The sequence below is a fragment of the Suricata suricatta genome, chromosome 10 (genome assembly GCF_006229205.1).
Source record: "Suricata suricatta isolate VVHF042 chromosome 10, meerkat_22Aug2017_6uvM2_HiC, whole genome shotgun sequence".
In the NCBI taxonomy this organism is placed as follows: domain Eukaryota; kingdom Metazoa; phylum Chordata; class Mammalia; order Carnivora; family Herpestidae; genus Suricata; species Suricata suricatta.
The window spans coordinates 131012888-131030570 of NC_043709.1; the positions used below are offsets into that span (position 1 = coordinate 131012888).

The following is a 17683-nucleotide window of genomic DNA, read 5'->3' on the forward strand; positions in this document are numbered from 1 at the left end:
AAAACGGTGAGAGCAAGGAGGGGAACAATGACTGCCCTCACAGACACTGAAAAAGGAGCCTGGGGCATGGGAGGGACTGAGGGGGGAGCTCAGAGGACCTGGGGAGGGCTTGCTTCTCACAGAAGCTGGGTAGAGGAACCTCGGGCTTCAGGGCAGAGATTCAAGGAAGAGGATAGGACAGCACCCCCCCTCTCCTCTGCAGTCGCTACCTTGACTGGTTTGGCTACAGCTGCAAGCCCATTGGTGGCAGTCTCATGTGGGAGACCAGGACAAAGCCTGTGACTCTGATGAGTCTGATGCTAAAATTTTGGAACCCTTGGCCCATCCTTCAGTGATTTGGGGAGCCATTTCCTAGCAAGAGCTGGCACAGAGGACCTCTCTGACCCACACAGGTCCTTCTCTCTGAGGCCCTTGCTGCTGAATCCCACTCTAGATTCTGCTGATGAACATCTGGAGACTTGCCAGAGATTTGTCTCTAATGGAGTGAGGTCCTGGGCCAAGCCCTGTGATGTGTCTTGATGGAAAAATCAGTAGTGGGCAAGATGTCCTTTAGGGTGTTTTGAGGGTTGAGCTGTGAGTTCTGAGATTCTAAGAGATCAGGAGACTCGGACTGGAAAACCAGCCCCTCTGGAGTTGAAATGAGAAACACGGACTCAAAAGACAAATGTGGGTGGGGGGGGCGCCTCAGCCCCATTTTGGGGGGACAGTTAATTTTTCATCCTTATTTATAAAGCCAATATAAATTGTGACTGGTGCTTGTGAACAGTTTTGGAAAACTTCCACGGGGGCTTATTTGTATTACACCTACATAGTTTTTAAAGAGCAACATGGGGTGCCTGGGTGCTCAGTTGGTTAGGCATCCAACTTCGGCTCAGGTCATGGGTTCGAGCCCCGGATCGGGCTCTGTGCTGACAGCTCAGAGCCTGGAGACTGCTTGGGATTGTGTGTCTCCCTCTCTTTCTGCCCCTCCCCTGCTCACACTCTGTCTTTCTCTCTCTCAGAAATAAATAAACATTGAAAAAATTTGATGAGCAACCCTATTCAGTTATACAGATGCTCAGAAGTCACAAAGAAGCCTGGGCTATTAGTATTGCAAATACTGGGAGTTTCAGAAAGCCTCCCCAGTCATGTAGCTAGCCTGGGACAGCCGCCACCCTGGGACTCTAACCCAGCCCTCTTTCCCAGCACAGCCAGCTGGGACTCCTGCCCCCCAGCCTCCCATCTCCTAATTTCCTTCATCAAATGTTGAGCAAGCGCAACCATGGAGTTAGCACAGTGCTAGAAGTCGTGGAAGATGCTTTTCCTTCAGGAATTTCTGATCGAATGGGTAAAGCTGTGCTTAAGCTGAACATGACAATGCACCGGTGCCAGGGCTGGCAGTAGAACTGGAGAGCCCTACAAGATGAAGAAAGTAAGAGTCATTTATCTTGACATTGGACCTCTGCAGAGGCCAGTTGGGATAACGGGGAAAAGGGCAGACATACAGGCAAAAAGAGAGCTGAGCTGACGATGGGGATAGTAGGAAGGGAAGACAAAGCCCGGGTTCCAGTTCTGCTGGAGGATTGAAACAATAGGAGCTGTTGTCTCCTTTCAAAAAATCCGGCTTTGTCCCAGTTCAACTTCGGGTCATAAGTAGGTATTTTTCTTTTGGGAGGGGAGGGCGAACAGGCACACTTTGATTCCAGAAGATCCGGGACGATGCTCCTTAGTTAGAAACGAGGAGAGGAGGTGCACATGTTTTATACGTGGCCAAGTTTCTGAGTCAGCCTGGGGACAGGGGACATTGGCAACCTCACTGGTAGAGTATATTAAAGAACTAAAAATAAAAAGCCTTTGACCTTCTGCGGAGTTCTTGTTTTCCGAGTGGCTTTGTTGTAAAAGCTAGACCAGCCGCTGCTGCTTCGTGTTGGTTGCGGGTATTTTACCTAGTCCGTGGTTAGGCGTAGAAACGATCAACTGCTAATGCCAGTGATTTTTCTTTACTGTACAATCGCAACATGCGTTTCCCTTCTCCTAATGTCTTTGCTGAACAAACAGCATTTCAATAGCAGGTGGGGGGTGGTGTATAGAGCAGGTGCGCTGGTATATGCAGCAGGTGGCGGTGTGTGTGGTGTAATACGTTGCAGGGGGGCGGGGTATACCGAGCAGGTGGGTGGGGGAGCTGTGGGCCATATCCTGAGGGTCAGGCTGCCCACTCCTGTATCTTCCTGCAACAGGAACTTCAGCTGGTCTGGGAAGAAGCATTTCACACCTCGCGGGAGAGAGATTTGGGGATGGGGTGGCAGGTGTCATAAGCCCTGAAGGTGGCGGCAGAAGGCGACTGAGGGAAATGGGAAGAGGCGGGCGGAGCCGAAGGGCGGGACGTGGAGGGGACCTGGGGGCGAGCCTGCTGGCGGTCCAGCCGGCCCGTGGAGCCTCCTCCCCGGGGCAGCGGAGACCCGACTGGGCCGGGGTCGACGCGGGGCGGGCTGGAGGCGGGGCCGGAGGGCAGGGGGCGGGGCCTGTCTCGCGAGCGGCCGCGGAGCCCGGAGCGGTCCCTGGAGCGTGTCCCGCCCGGTCACCGCCGCGCTCGCCCCGCCATGCTCCTGCTGCTGGGGCTGTCCTTGGGGCTGCGGCTCTGCGCCGGGTCGCTGGAGGCGGCTCGGCCCCAGGATGACACTTCGGAGCAAGTAAGTGGACGTGGGAGGGCCCAGACGTGGCCCGGGCGCGGGCTGCCCGCCCTTCCCAGCGGCCTCTCGTGGCGCGCGGCGGGGGGACAGACTCCCGTGGATGGGTCCTGGGCGCGAGGCAGGGAGGGACCGCCCGCCTCCGGTCACATCGCGTCCCCCCTCTCCGTTCCGCAGACTTCTCCCCACCCTGCCCATCTATTGGCCACTCTGGCGATCGCCCGGAGGGTGCACGTCCTGCAGAACCGTGTCTGGGGCTTGAGAGCCCTGAACAACTCAATCTTGGCTCCCGTTACCTGCGCGAATTTCTGCTAGTTTGTTGCTGTGGCTGGTGTTCGTTTTTGAGCGAGAGCTCCCAGTAATTACGAAGTTTCTTCTTTAAGATGCATATAGGGTTGTGTGTTACTCCCGTTGCTCCTAGTTGTTCAGGGAAAAAGCACAATCTAGAAGTTCCGAACTCCCAGAAGCCTCCACTTTCCTCACCTGAAAACCAGGGTAAAACGCTATTTTTCCGTCAGGTTCTTATCAGTGAGTTGGCAGTTTAAAGGTGGCCTGAAGGTCGGGGAGGACCCAAAACCACGGGCTCACTTCCCCTGGCTCATATTCCGTCCAACTGCCAGAGTTCATGTTTTAAATTATATATATATTTAACATTTATTTATTGTTGAGAGACAGAGAGAGACAGAACGCAAATGAGGAGGGGCAGCGAGACAGGGAGCCACAGAATCTCCTAAGCAAGATCCAGGCTCCAAGCTGTCGTCATCACAGAGCCTGATTCAGGGCTCGAACCCTTGAACTGTGAGATCATGACCTGAACCAAAGTCGGTCGCTCAACTGAGCCACCCAGGCGCCCCCCCATGAGTTCATATTTTAAAAGACAACCTCACAGGTGGATAAATCGTACATGTATGAACGCTCAATGCCATGTCCGAGGAACAGAGAAAAAAGCCTATTGAAAAACATAAGACAAACTGACACAGGTATCAATGTAAAGATGTCCTGGGGAAGCGGAGGCAGTGTCCCAGTGAAAGCAGGCAGTGCTTATCTGCATCTCGGGGTGCCGTTCACACATGCATCATTTAAATGGTTTTAAAATTGTTTAGCTTAAAGCGTGTTTCACACGATGGGAACAGGAGATAAGTAGGCTCACTGGTCCCGGCCTTTTCCAGCACTTTGGTTGAACAGCAGATCTGCAAGATGTCCTCTCCGGCTGACTCTGCACGTGGACGTGCTTTCTGCAGAATAAACTAGGTGATCCTTCGCTTGTACGGTTGCCAGGAGCGATAACTAATAAAAATTCCAGGAGGGTGAGAGGTGGAGTGGAGAAAGTGCAGGCTTTGGATCCAGGAGAGAAAGTCTGGTCTTTACTTTGGCCTTTACAGGCATGTGGCCTGGGCAGGCTGTGTAATCCTTCCAAGCCTTGATGTCTGGTTGGTCACCGTGGAGAATATGCATCCTCTGGAATGTACTTGTAAGGACTCAGCTGCTAGCTGGTGTAAAGGATCTGGTGTGCAGTGGGCACTCAATAAATGATTAATAAAGTGGTTAAGGGCACGGGCTTGGTGTCGGGCTCCCTGGGACCGATTCCTGGTCCTGTCCTCAGCCAGCTCTGTAACGCTGGTCAAGTCACTGGGGGCTTCGAGGTCCAATTCTGTAAAATGTAGGCAATACTAGGTGTTAAGGATGATGGTTAATACGCCTGAAGGGCATGACCTGGCGTCACACTTACAGTAGCTGCTGGGCTTGGACAGCTGAAGTGCAGAGGGAAGGAATTTGGGGTAAAGAGCTTGAAACTTTTGTGTGTGGGGGGGGTGGAGAGAGGAAAGTGTGGGAGGAACTGAAACAAGGATTCCGTTTATGAGCCAGGAGGAGGGAGGAAAGCTCCGGCATTGGCCAGAGCCAGTGGGCTCAGCACTCGGAACGTTCCCTGCACAGACTGGCTTTGACCGTTTTAGGGACTTTTTGCTGCCTTTGAACCACAGCACTATTTATTCGTCTTGAAAAGGACTAACTCAGACAAGAACTGCAAGATACGAAGTTCGGTGAAAGTTTGGATTTTACCTTTTTATCTCTATTAAACAAACAAACAAATAAACAAACCTGTGTGTGTGTGTGTGTGTGTGTGTGTGTGTGTGTGTGTGTGTGATGTAGGCTTCACAGACACAGGCTCCAGCACCAGACTTCCTGGGTCCAAAGCCTGGCTCTGCACTTCCTGGAGAGTTACTTCTCGTCTGTCTGTGAGTCTCTAGTTACTCGTCTCGAGAGTGAGAATGATGAAATTACTTAATTAAAAAGAGCTTGAAAGAATTAATACACTTAAAACAACAGTCCGTGGCCATATAGTTGGTTCTTGTTCTCCATAATTATGGTCTTCAAAATGATACACAAACTTGGGGAGCCTGGGTGGCTCAGTCGGTTAAACATCCGACTTTGGCTCAGGTCATGATCTCACGGTTCATGGGTTCAAGCCCCACGTCGGGCTCTGTGCTGACAGCTCAGAGCCTGGAGCCTCCTTTGGATTCTGTGTATCCCTCTCTCTCTGACCGTCCCCTGCTCACACTGTCTCTCTCAAAAATAAATAAGACATTAAAAAATTTCTTTTAAATGATACACAAGCTTAATTTTTTAATGTAAGTGAATACGTGAATTTTATGTAAATTTTAGCTTACATGAAATTGTTCGCTAGCATTGTACCTGCTATCCTTATTTCCCTGTGTTTGGCAATATCACTAATGACACCTTAAATTCAAGCTCCTTTCTCCCCTCTGGCCCTCCACTCCATTTGTAAACAGTACCACCTGTAGTGGGGCACTGGTGGGGCACTGGTGTCAGCCTGGTCCTCAAAAAAGACCCTCCACAGCTCATTAAACATGCAGACTTCCGAGCCCCCACTCCCATCCATTTAGATCCGTTGGGTTTGGGGTGGGGCTCAGGGGATCCTGATACACACAATCCACAGACCACACCTAGAATGATACTGCTTTAGAAGAACCTTCCAGGAAATTAATGTTAAAAGGGAAGTCTCTTGTATAAAATCAGCCTGCTACAGGTTTATCTGTTTCCCGAGTGTTAAATTGACATGGCTTCCTTCAGTCAGGTCAGGGCTGTATTCCTCTTACTACAAAAACAGTTTTTCATTTACAAAATGATGATAGCGACTAATTATTGCGTGTTCAAAATGTCCCAGAGAGTTTGCTAGTGGCTCTGTGTAAAAATAAGAAGAAAAATAAAGGATAAAGGTAAGAGCACTCCGAGCCAGACCGCCCACGTTCAGATGTGCAGTCCCAGCATCTAACTGGCTGTGTGTACTTGGACAAGTGATTTAGCCTCTCTGGGCCTCAGTTTCATCATCTGCAAGATATACTCGTTACTCTCATCAGCTGGGGGGGGGGGATCTAGGTTTTTAGAGGCAAATAAAGTTTACATCATTGGCAAGGCCCTCTCAAAGAAAAAGTGTGCCCAATTTTGACCACAAAATTAGGTGCTGAAGCGAACATTTATTTAGGGTGATAAATCACAACTAATGCTTCATGTTTATAGGCAGACAAACACCACAGGTGTCCCCCCATTGTTAAGGGACCGTGCAAGTGAGAGATCCTGAAGCTTACGTTAGCCTCTAAGTCACACTAAGATAATAAACCCACTTCTGTTCTTATGGTTGTTGTGAGGATGAAGTGGGTTAATTCGAGCAAAGTACATGCCTTCAGTAAGCACTAAAGTAAAATGAGCTACTTTTGTTGTCCTTGGACAGCCTAGTTAAGCCTCTGACTACCCCGGAGAGGAAAGTCTCCGTGTGCATACTTTCCAGGAGAACCAAGGAAATCCCCCTGGAGGAAGTGACATACCCCGTGGTACGTGCAGAGCCCGGGGTAGAACCCACGTGTGCTCATGCCAAAGCCAGGCTTTCAAGGACGCCTCCAAAGACAAAGCCACTTTCATAGTAATAACCTAATGGACTTTGTTTCGATGTGACTTTTATCTGTGGCTTCTGGCATGTGGATAGTGTTTCGGATAAGCTTGTGACCACGTAGAGCGTGGGGCTACACTTCTGATCCTCTGCGTGTTAATTTTGGATAATCTGTTGCTCACCACCAAACCTTTGCTTTCAGAAACACCAATCAAGAATCAAGACGACATTTTTTTTTTTTTTTTGGTTCTTGGTTTTGGACTCAAGTCTTTAACAAGGAAAGTCCATTCAAGATTTTGTGAGCTCCAGACCACTCTGATCCGTCTCCTTTATGTGCATGGGCGTGATTGGAGAAATGGAGTCGTCAGGAGGACACTGTGGGAGGGAGTCCAGAGAGTTACTCACTGCCAAACCGGCCATCTCTCGTTTCTTCGAGTGGGAGGGGGAGAGAGGGTAGGCATGTATAGACAACTGGGTCATTTTCCCCACCCGGCACTCTCCCTGAGCCTTGGATGCTCCACTGAAAGCAGTCTGGCTTTCCATGTTTTCAGGGTTTGGTTCGGAGACCCCAGCAAGCTCTGTCTTGCTAAGGAGTGAGGGGCTCCATTTAGGAAGGTGGGACCATGGGATGGAGACCTGAGCTTTTGGTGGTGGTAGTGGGGAGGGGATCCTGAATCCTCTCCCTATTTCCCTAGAGGCAAAGTCCATTTCCCTTGTTTTTCAACGTGAAGAAAAGAAACAGTGGCTTGCCTAAGGCCCGTGCCTTTTTTTTTTTAAACCTACCTGGAAATTGTTTGGAATTGTAGCCCAAAAGTGAAATTTCTTTTTCCATGGCCGAGGTTAGGGGCACCCTGCATTGCAGATGGTTAGTAGCTGACAACCCGTAACAACTTTCCTTGGAAGGACTAAAACTTCTGTGTGAGTCATGGGATCTTCCCAGATGGACTGTTCTCCGCCCGGGGGACAGTTGGTGACTCCAGTGCCTTTCCAACCTAGAGGCCTAGGTTTCGTTCCAGTCTCTGTCAGAGATCTCTGAGGCACTGACTTACGAGTTCCTGGATCTTGGTTTCAGGATTTCAGAACATCCTCAGGGGATGGAAACCAACTGGTAGGTAGGTTCCTAGCACAGAGCCCTGTAGGAAGTCACGACTTCAGTCCCTTGATGGTGGGATGGCTGAGGTGGGACCAAACGCAGTGTCCTTCAGATGTGTTATGGGACCTGGGGTCACAGACCCAGTGATAGAGCTCCAAGGGAAGAGTAGAGGGAAGGAACCTTGTCTTTATGTCTCTCTTCAGTCATCCTGGGTCGTTAAAGCATCCATGCCAAGAGGAAATGTCTGTGTTCTTTGTATTCTGAGTGTCTTTCACCCTGGTTAGAATTAGATTTCGCTGTTTTCCTCTCTTCCCATGCCCTTCCCACTTATGGACTTTTTGGAATGCTCCAAGGCTATTTCTCTTCTCTTCTAATCGTGATCCAACACTGTGGTAAATCTTGGGGAAAAAATACAGTTCCTGTTATTCAAATTGTGAGCATTTAAGCAGTGCCTGCCATCTTTTACCTGGAGCGGGACTAACTGATCATGTAGATGGAAGATTCTAGACTCCATAGCCATGACTGTGATTACTACATTCTTGGCACAAAGGAAATCTTCACCTACCCTCTATTTCCTGGTAGTGAATGCTGGAGAGGTTGGAGAGGCGGTGGTAGATCTCTGAAGCTCTTTCTCTGCATAGTTCCTGTATTGAACCTGATTTTCCATCGATTTCCCCTGTCCTTTCACCCACTCCTCAAACCCCTGCATGACTGGTTCAACCATACCTCCACCATAAAGCTTCTCATGGCCATTTGGAGCAGAGGAAACTCTACTTTTTTCCATTTCCTTTGTAACTACCCTGTTTGTTAAGTTTTCATGAGCAGGTTTCTTTCTTTCAAGTTATATAGTATGGTCCTCAATGGCAAGGATCATGGCTTATGTTTCTCAATAAATATTGTGGCCAGGACATCTTCTGTTCTGATGCTTGAGAAGGAAGCTCAGCTCAGTAGGAGCAAAGAATCTTATTTGAGCCATCTTGCAAGTCCATGATTTGGAGCCCCAAGCTCTTGAGATTATTGCTCATGGCAGTCCTTGTCAGTGAGCTGGACTGTTCTTGAATCCCACTCCCAGGTTCTCATGAGGCAATGGAAAACCCTTGAACAATAAAAGGGATCAGGAATTCCGAACTAAAAACAATGTTGATGACATTGGTGTAATTTCCAGAGCCAGTCCTAGCTGGCCCCAGGAGTCCGTCTGTACCGGGAAGTTTTGATTCTGGTTCAATCTCGTTTAAACTTGGACTGAAGTGTTGCCATGGCGATCCCCTGAGACATCAGATAGTCATCTTAAGAATGAGAAACCAACTTCTCTTGTTCTCCTTAAAGCTTGTTTATTTTCTTGGAGGACCTATTTTCCAGAGGAGGGAACTTCAAAGAAAATACTTTGTAGATCAATCACAGATCATAATACCTGAGAGAGGCTGGGCTTTCCCTCCAACCGTAGCTACATTCAGCGGTCTCCAGCCTATTCCACGATTTGAGGAAGGGAAAGGCCTGAGACGAACCTGAAGAAGTGGTGGGGACCTGGCCCAGCGTGCTGATTGTGCATTCCGTGGAGAGTGTCTCAGACATCACCCCTCAGTTTAGAAAGAGAAACGAGTATCATCCTACCAATTCTTGGATTCTCATTTGGAGTCAGAGTGGTGGGTGTCAACCTAAATCCTGTAGTATTTCTTCTGTTCCATGCTCTATAAAATAGAACGTGCTCTAATGGCTTATAATGACAATTTATAATAGCATATACACACACATATATGTTTTTTACCCCCGGGGAGAATAGGAGAGGATAGGGATTAAAACAATTACTGTTATGAGTTTAGTTTCCCAAATGGAAATCTCTTTACTGGTCTTTTCTTCTGCTATGGAAGTAAAACACATGAATTTGTTAAAATGTGAGATAATACAGGGAAGTGTCAAAAAAAAAAAGAGTTGAGCCACCCACAGGTAACACCCAATACATTTTGGTGCACATTCTACACATACGAACACGTGGACTTCCACAGAATGAGATCATGTTAGACGTGATGTTTTGTTACTGGATTTAACCACTTAAAACGAGTTGTGGACTTATTCGTCAGGATAGGCTAGGTCATTCTGTGGGAACGCTGTCTTAGAAATCTCAATGTCTTAGATACCAAGCTGGTACAGCTCGTCTGTCCTGGACTGGTGGGGGTCAGTGGGAACTGGGCTTGATGGAGAGCTACCGTTTCAAACACCACTAATTACCGTGCCAGAGAGAAAAAGCAGTTCTGTAAGACAGGACATCTGTAATTAAATCACTTAATCCAGAAGTGACAAATGCTACTTACATTCATAACTTCTTGGCTGGAGTTAGTCACATGGCCCTGCGTTCCCACAACGGACAAAGGAAATGCAATACTTCTGCAGACAGCTAGATAAATGTTTGGTGAAGAGCATCAACGTTCAGTAAAATGAACATTTATTGATGCCAATAAATATAGATACACATCATTACTTTCTATACCTGTATTCTTATTGATCTGTGTATCATAATATACTTAACCAGACCCCTTTTTAGATATTTTAGACTATTTCTAATCATTAACAGTTGTTTTAAAAGTTGCAGAGAACTTTCTTTTTTTCTGTTATTTTTTTTTTCTCATGGTGCTTTTCTGTAAGTAGGATTTCTCAATTGAAAGACATGCCTACTGGTGAGAATACAAAAATGTTGCGGCCACTTTGGAAAACAGTTTGGCAATTTCTTAAAAAGTCAAACTTAAATCTGTCATATGGCCCCGGCACTCCCCTCCTGGATATCTATGTCCAACACAGATTTGCGTGTGAATGTTTATGTAAATTTAGCATTATTCATAATAGCCAAAAGGTGGAAATAACCTGTGTGTCTATTACCTGGCAAACGGATCAACAAAATGTGGTCTCTCCATACAAAGGAATAGTATTTGGACACAAAAAGGAATGAAGTACTGAAAATGCTACAGCAGGGATGACCTCGGGGCGCCTGGGTGATTCAGTCGGTTGAGCATCTGACTTCGGCTCAGGTCATGATCAAGTGGTTTGCAGGTTTGGGCCCCACATCCGGCTCTGGGCTGACAGCTCGGAGCCTAGAGCCTGCTTTGGATTCTGTGTCTCCCTCTCTGTCAGTCCTTCCCCAGTTGTACTCTGTCTCTGTCTCTCTCAAAAATAAATAAAACATTAAAAAAATAAAAATAAACAGGATGACCTTGAAACGATGATACTAAGTGAAAAAAGCCACTCATAAAAGACTGTCTACCATAAGAGTCTATTTCTATGAAACGTCAATGAGGGGTAAGTCCACAGGGACCAGGTGGATTAGTGGTTGTGAGGTGACAGCTAAGAGGTGCAGGCTTTCTTTCTGACATAATAAAAAATGTTCTAACTTGATGGTGGCGATGGATGTGCAACTCTGTGAATATACTAAAAAAACTAAATTGTGCGCTTTTAGTGAATGAATTATATTTGCAAATTGCACATCATAGCGCCATTAAAAAAAGATACTCATAAAGTCTAGGCATATTTTTCAAGTTTTTGATCTACATTATCAAATTGTCCTCTAGAAAGGATGATTTATTACTCACAGCAATGGTAGTTAACGCTTTATTGAAACAGAGATTTGCTATGAATGATGTTCAACAACCAGCTAATAAGAATTTTAAATGAGTCCAGAGTGGCTGATTAATTAATACAATGTTTTTTAATGAGGATTTCATCACTTTCTCGTGCTCCTCTTCCACATGTGGGAAAGTATAGTTAAACCAGAAAAAACACGGTAAGAAAATTCAAGGTAAATTCAATTTTGCTTGCAGAGCGTCCTAAAGTTTGGAGTTGAATAATTGAGCCCATCAGAGTAGAACTGAATACATTTAGTAGACAAAAAGAGCTTTATTTTCAAGTCAGAAATTCAGCGAAACAGAGTACAGATATTCTGGTGAATTCTTTGTTCTTATCATTTCGTACTTACTGTTGTAACAGATAGAAGAATGTGAGGTAGTGTCCTCGTGGGTCAGTCAACCAAGACTCAGGGGCCTGGCAGTGGCTTAATTAAGGGAGCAATCTACTTTTCAGGATGGATAATCTCTTCTGTAGCTTTGGGTCAGTTTTAACCCCTCTCATGTAATTCATTTATGAAAGGTCTGACAATCATATTTCATGGCTCTTTTCCTCTTGCAGAGTGGACTCAGGGGGCCAAGGCAAGTCAGACTGTTGCAGAGGCTGGTATGTATCCACACGGCACATCCTCAGTGTCCACCTCCCCCTGTCCTGTGTGTTTTGAACCAGACCCTAACTTTGCTGGCATCTCCTCCAAAGCTTGTAAAGTTGCTTGTAGAAGAATCCTGACATGAAACAGCAGAGCTTTTGCAAGACTTTCTTAAAGTGAACGTTTCTTCCTGGAAAGAGACCTGATCATTTCAGTAGGGCTCTGAGGACAACGTTTGGAGTCTCAGAGCCTTAAGAAAAACAAAACAAACAAACAAAAATACCTTAAATTAACCTATACATTTTATGGCATTCTTACACATGAAATAAAAGCTTTGTTGTGAAATAGACAACTAAAGCAAGGCAAGAAGTCACACTTGGAGGTGTAAGCTTCCCATGAGGGGGTTGAGCACGGTTCTTGGTGCATTTTGGGGCTCTCAGATTGGAATTTGGGCACCTGATTAGGGACCCTAAGAGCTCACTTGACACAGTCTCAGTCCTTCCTTACCACTGTGGGCGCAGGATTATATTGAGCTGTGCGTACATGCCTACCAGCTCTGGGATGTGGATTCTACAACAGGTCCTCAGAGGGTAGGCATCTCTCCAAGGTCTGTCTACACTCAGGTGCTGTGTGAGTCAGTTCCAGTTTAGCATGACCGCCATCACAATCGTTACCATCTTTGCTATACTGGGGCATTGTGTTCTTGTTATTCTTTGCTTGACTTCTTCACCCTTCCTTCTCCTGATCCTTCCAAGTCTACTAATGCCCTCATCCTTTCATGTTTGTCTCCACGTTCATGTAATCATAGACCAATAGAAAATGAACGGAGACATTCTTTGTCAAGAATTGTGAGGAGTCTGGATTTTCCTGTTTACAAGCCCAGGGGTTAGTTTGTTGCCATCGCATGGATGTCGGCAGAAAACAAGAGACTCCTGGGTCAGAGACAGAGGATGGTCATTGCTCATGGAGTAGTGACGTTCTGACAGTTGGTGTCTGTCCCATTCCTGAGCACAGGTCCCATATGGCCATACAGAGAGGGCCCGACGACACCTGCCCAAGAGAGGAACTCTGCACTTAGAGAACCTGAGTCTTTTATGAAGGCTAAGCCTGTCTGATGTTTGTCCCTAGAGGGGCACATTCTCTTTATTATTCTAGATCGTAATCCAACTTCCCCTTTGCTCTGGAGGGAGACACAACTTCCCTCTTCCAAAACAGTCCACTGTCCAAACATACTTGAAAAGGCTGATCAAAACTAAGATAGTTAATGCCTCTGGTCGAACAATGTGCAGAAATACCAGAGACTCATGGAAAATAGTCCTCTCGCAAGACCTAGACACATCTTCATCCATGCACACATTCATGGATACATTCATTCCAACCGAGAGGGTAGGCATTTTTTTGAATGCTTACTATCTAACCTGCACTATTGTAGATACTGGGAATTCAGCAATGAATGAGACAGACCAAGGACCCTGTCTTTCACAGAACTTGACTTCTTTTTTTTTTTTTAATTTTTAATGTTTTTTTAAAATTTATTTTTGAGAGACAGAAAGACAGCTTGAGCAGGGGAGGGTCAGAGAGAGAGGGAGACACAGAATCTGAAGCAGGCTCCAGGCTCTGAGCTAGCTGTCGGCACAGAGCCTGACACGGGGCTCAAACCCATGGACCGTGAGATCATGACCTGAGCTGAAGCCGGACGCCCAACCAATTGAGCTACCCAGGCGCCCCCAGAACTTAACTTCTAAGGTGGGGGTAGAGATAGACCAAAAAAGACAAAGTGAATGAATAAATGACAAGTATATGAGTAATGGAGAAGATGACAGGTGGCATTGAGAAAAAGAACGTGCCAGAGAAGATGGGGGAAATATAGACATTTGCAGATATGAGATTTTGATCATTGCTTTCACACCGTGGGATCATATAATGACGGCTAATGGTGACTGAGGGCTTACTGGGTGCCTTCACGTGTCATAACTCGGTCTCTCTTGTCCAGTTCTTTGAGGCATTCCATATGAGAAAGCAGAGGCTCAGCGGGACTGAGTAACTCACCCAAGACCACGCGTTTGGTGAGAGCGAGGGCAGAACCAGGGTCTGAGGCCTGGTGTCTGTGTGTCCTCTTACCTGACACACCACAGCGCCTTCTCAAACTGCTTCCCTTTTTTCCATTTCTTATTCTTTTCAATCAACAGTATTTCACTTGGCCTAACCATACCCATTCTTTTAGATGGTGAAAAATACTCCATGTTGTGGGCACACCGTAACTTATTAAGCAATCTGCTGTGGATGCACTTTGGATTTCTCTCCAGTTGTTTGGCTCCTGCAAAAAATGCTGCAAAAACCTTTCTATTTATTCTATTATGTGGGTGCTTTTTATTCTATGGCTAGATATTCAGTAGAAGGATTGTTGGATCAAAGCACATGGACATTTTACATATTAGTGGATGTCATTGGACTACTTTTGAATACCACTGCTCTTAGTATGCCCTTATGAATTCCATTTCTATCAGCATCGAAAAGTACGCACATTTCTGCCAACAGATGTATATTACTTTTTGACATGTCAGTCTCTTAGATATACACTGTCTTATTGTCCCTTTAGGATTCATGTGACTCCTTATGAATGTAGACTTTTTTCTATACATTTATTGGCCATTTAGAGTTCTTTTGTGAATTGTGAGTGTGTGTGTGTACATGCGTGCATGTCTTCATACCCATCTTTCTATTGTGTTTATTACCCCCCAGTCATTGGTATGATAGAGATCTTTGCATGCTGGAACTACTCCGTCTTCTGAATTGGAAGAATTCTCCCCTAAATGCGTCATTTGTCAATGAGCTTTGTTTATACTATGTTTTCCATATAAAAACTTACACGTTTCTTAGTAAAAAATAAGTTTATCTTTTTTAAAAATAGCTTTTGAGTTTTCATTCTTGGTTTCCAAGATTTTCTTGACCCTTAGAGTGAGAATATTTGTGTAATCACTTGGGTTTTCTTAAAAATCTCTAAGAATTTTAAAAGCTTTACTTTCACATGCATCCTGCCTGTTTAACGTGAGCTTTGTTTCTATCTCTAGCTGGTCCCAGGATGATCTTTCCGTGGTAGACCTGATGTGTCACTCCCTTTTGCAAATGTCTTTGGTGACTCCACGTTACCTATAGGATAAATTCCAGAGACGTGTAAGGCGCTGTGTGATCTGGCTGTGGCCTGCCTCTTTAGCCTCAGTTTACTCCAGGAGTCTTCTTGTATTTTCTGCTTTAGCCATACCACACTTGTCTGAAGGTCTGTGAGTGTCCCTAGCTAATGAATAGAATGTGGGTGGCAACAGCTGCTACTCTCCGATCGCTGCCAGCCCCTGAACCATAAGGATTTGCTTTATTTTCTTCTGAATTAATTAGATACCCTTTTTCTGACTCTCTCTGGCAACACGTACACAAAGAACACTTAGATTTCCAGAAGCAGGGGTATGTTGATGCCTGCAGATCCGCAGCCCTTAACAGACACTCACTTGGTTTCCACTGTCATCATTTAACCTCCCAGTGGCAGGACCGTGTCTTGGCATTTCCCTCACATTTGTAGTTGGGGTTTGTGTTAAGACATGGAGACCTGGAGTTGATCATCGTGAAGAAAGAAGCTTATACTCCCAGATTTCTGGGAACGGGAGGCACCACGGTGGTCTGTGGCGGTCTGGTATCTGGCCCTGGGGTGACTTGGGAAAGGGGACTCTTGGGTTGGCATGTGAAAGTTTGATGAAGGAGGTGGCTGGGTGCCAGCTCTGGACTGGTTGGTTGTGTATCAAAGGTGGGCTCACACGAGGGGAGTCTGCGGTCTCTAGGAATGAGCTGGCCCTGGGAGGAACATTCTCTCCAGGAGAGGGGCTCCAGATGCCAGAGCAGTGGGAAGATGGAAAATACGGTCAGGGGACAGGGAACATGGTGCTGGGTGTTGCTAAGTCACCCAGGGCTAGTTAGGTGTGTGTCTGTCTCCTTTGTCCTGAGCCCAGCCATCATGGTTTACCTTTTGTTAGGAGGTGCATAGAGTACGCTCTTTTCTCTGCATGAAGATGAGCATTGCATTTTTATGTTTCCTTTTTCCTAACATAATGAAATGTTGCTGAGTAGCATGTGTTACCGCAAATGGGCAGTTTGGAGCTGATGCTGCCCTCTGTCTACGGAGGGATAGAATGCTTTCACCCACGCACACCTACGGGAGGTGTCTTGTGTGAAAGTCTTCTGCTTCATGGAATGACAACATGGGCTGTGTTGCTCTACTTGCAAAGAAGAGACACGAAGGTTCAGTACAGCTCTCTGGACCCAGAACCCGCCAACTGCCCAGAGCCAGCCCTCTCCTTCACAAAGTGGGGAGGGGGGCGAGTTACGTGATTTCTAAGGTGCTCTGCCATCTCCAGAGTTATTTCTTCTCATAACCCCTGGACAAGTGTTGGGCCAGAGTAAAACAACAAAAGGTTAATCTGGGAAGAGTCTTCGTTCTGGAAGATGCCGTCACAAACACTGCTCCCTTGCATTTCCAGATGGTATCTTGGGTAATTCAGGACATCCTCTGGGTGGCTTGATTTTAAGTGGCTCACATGAGTCACACAGATGACTTCGGTCCCCCGAGTAGGTTAATTAAGACACTCCCTGCCTCAAACCGCTTTTCCATCTGTTCAGCCTTTGTAGAAAAAAGAGTGAAGAAGTTGTTTTGTCACAGGAAGACTTGATTTTGCCTCCTAGTTTCCAGTTGACGTCCCCAAGTAAAATAATGAGTTAAATATAAATTTGGAAGCCACGTTGGACTTTTAAGAGCCATGCACTGGGGAACAACTGAAACAACTGTTTTACATCCTTCCTTTTATGACACATTTTTATAAACTGCTGCCGCTCCAAGTTCTGTGCTTGGCTCCGGGCTTTGGTTTCCTGACAGTCCAGTATTCTCCTCACACCATACCCCCTTTCTAATTAAACTGCTCTTTTCTTTGTTCCAGGAATAAGCTAAGCTTCATTCCTGCTTCCTTGTCTTTTGTGTTTCCAGAACATTCTTGTTGTTCTCTTTCACCACATACAAACTCTGCCTCTATTTAGAAACCTCTTCTTACGTTTACAGATCTCACTGATTGCTCTTTCCTCCAAACTCTGGAATGTCCTCCAGCCAATGAGTAAAACGTAGGTCTCTACATGTCTTCCTATGTTGCTTTATATTTTTTGCACTTTTCCCCAATGTGATCGTAAGTGCCTTGAGGGAAGGAACCATGTAGTACACCTTCTCGCATTTACTCTACAGTAGTGATCAACAAATTCTTGTTGATAACCATTTCTTTTTTTGGGGGGGATATATATTTTTCTTGAATCATTCAGATTCAAAAATTCAATTCTATAAATGTCTTTGAGTTTTACTTTATGCTGAGAGCTATGGGGAAAAAACATAACGATGAGGAAGAAGTCATGGTTCTTATTGTGCACGAGTGTGCTGACCAGCAGGGGGAGGGGCCCTGAGGAGCAGCCTGGGGTGGGGGTAGACCTGCCCATAACTGGTTCCCATAGTTGGGGACCGAGGGCGCTGACTGGTAGGAAGGACAAGGGCCACGAGGCTTGAGTAACAGTGGGGGGCTCCTGTGGGAAAATAGTAACTGGGCAGAAGCAATAAAACTAAAATAGTTTCTTGAAACTTTTCTCAATCTGTCTCTTGGGCCCATAAACTATGCGTCCTATTTTTGCTGTAATATTGTGGAAAATTTCTATCATATCCATAATCTTACGTTGAGGCAAAACAGAAATACCATCATAGTTAGACCTCGTGTTTTGTGAGGTGTCTTCTAATGTCACGT

The 17683-nt window shown here is 46.0% G+C and overlaps 1 protein-coding gene across 1 annotated transcript in view; it reads left to right on the plus strand.

Annotated features, from left to right (window-relative positions):
* Positions 1–2531: 2531 nt before the first annotated feature.
* ITIH5 (inter-alpha-trypsin inhibitor heavy chain 5) overlaps positions 2532–17683 on the plus strand; it is a 72140-nt gene continuing 56988 nt past the window's right edge. The window contains exons 1-2 of the mRNA XM_029955593.1: positions 2532–2669; positions 11837–11881. Coding sequence (XP_029811453.1) covers positions 2580–2669; positions 11837–11881 — 135 coding nt within the window. The 5' untranslated portion in view covers positions 2532–2579. The remainder of the gene's footprint in view (positions 2670–11836; positions 11882–17683) is intronic.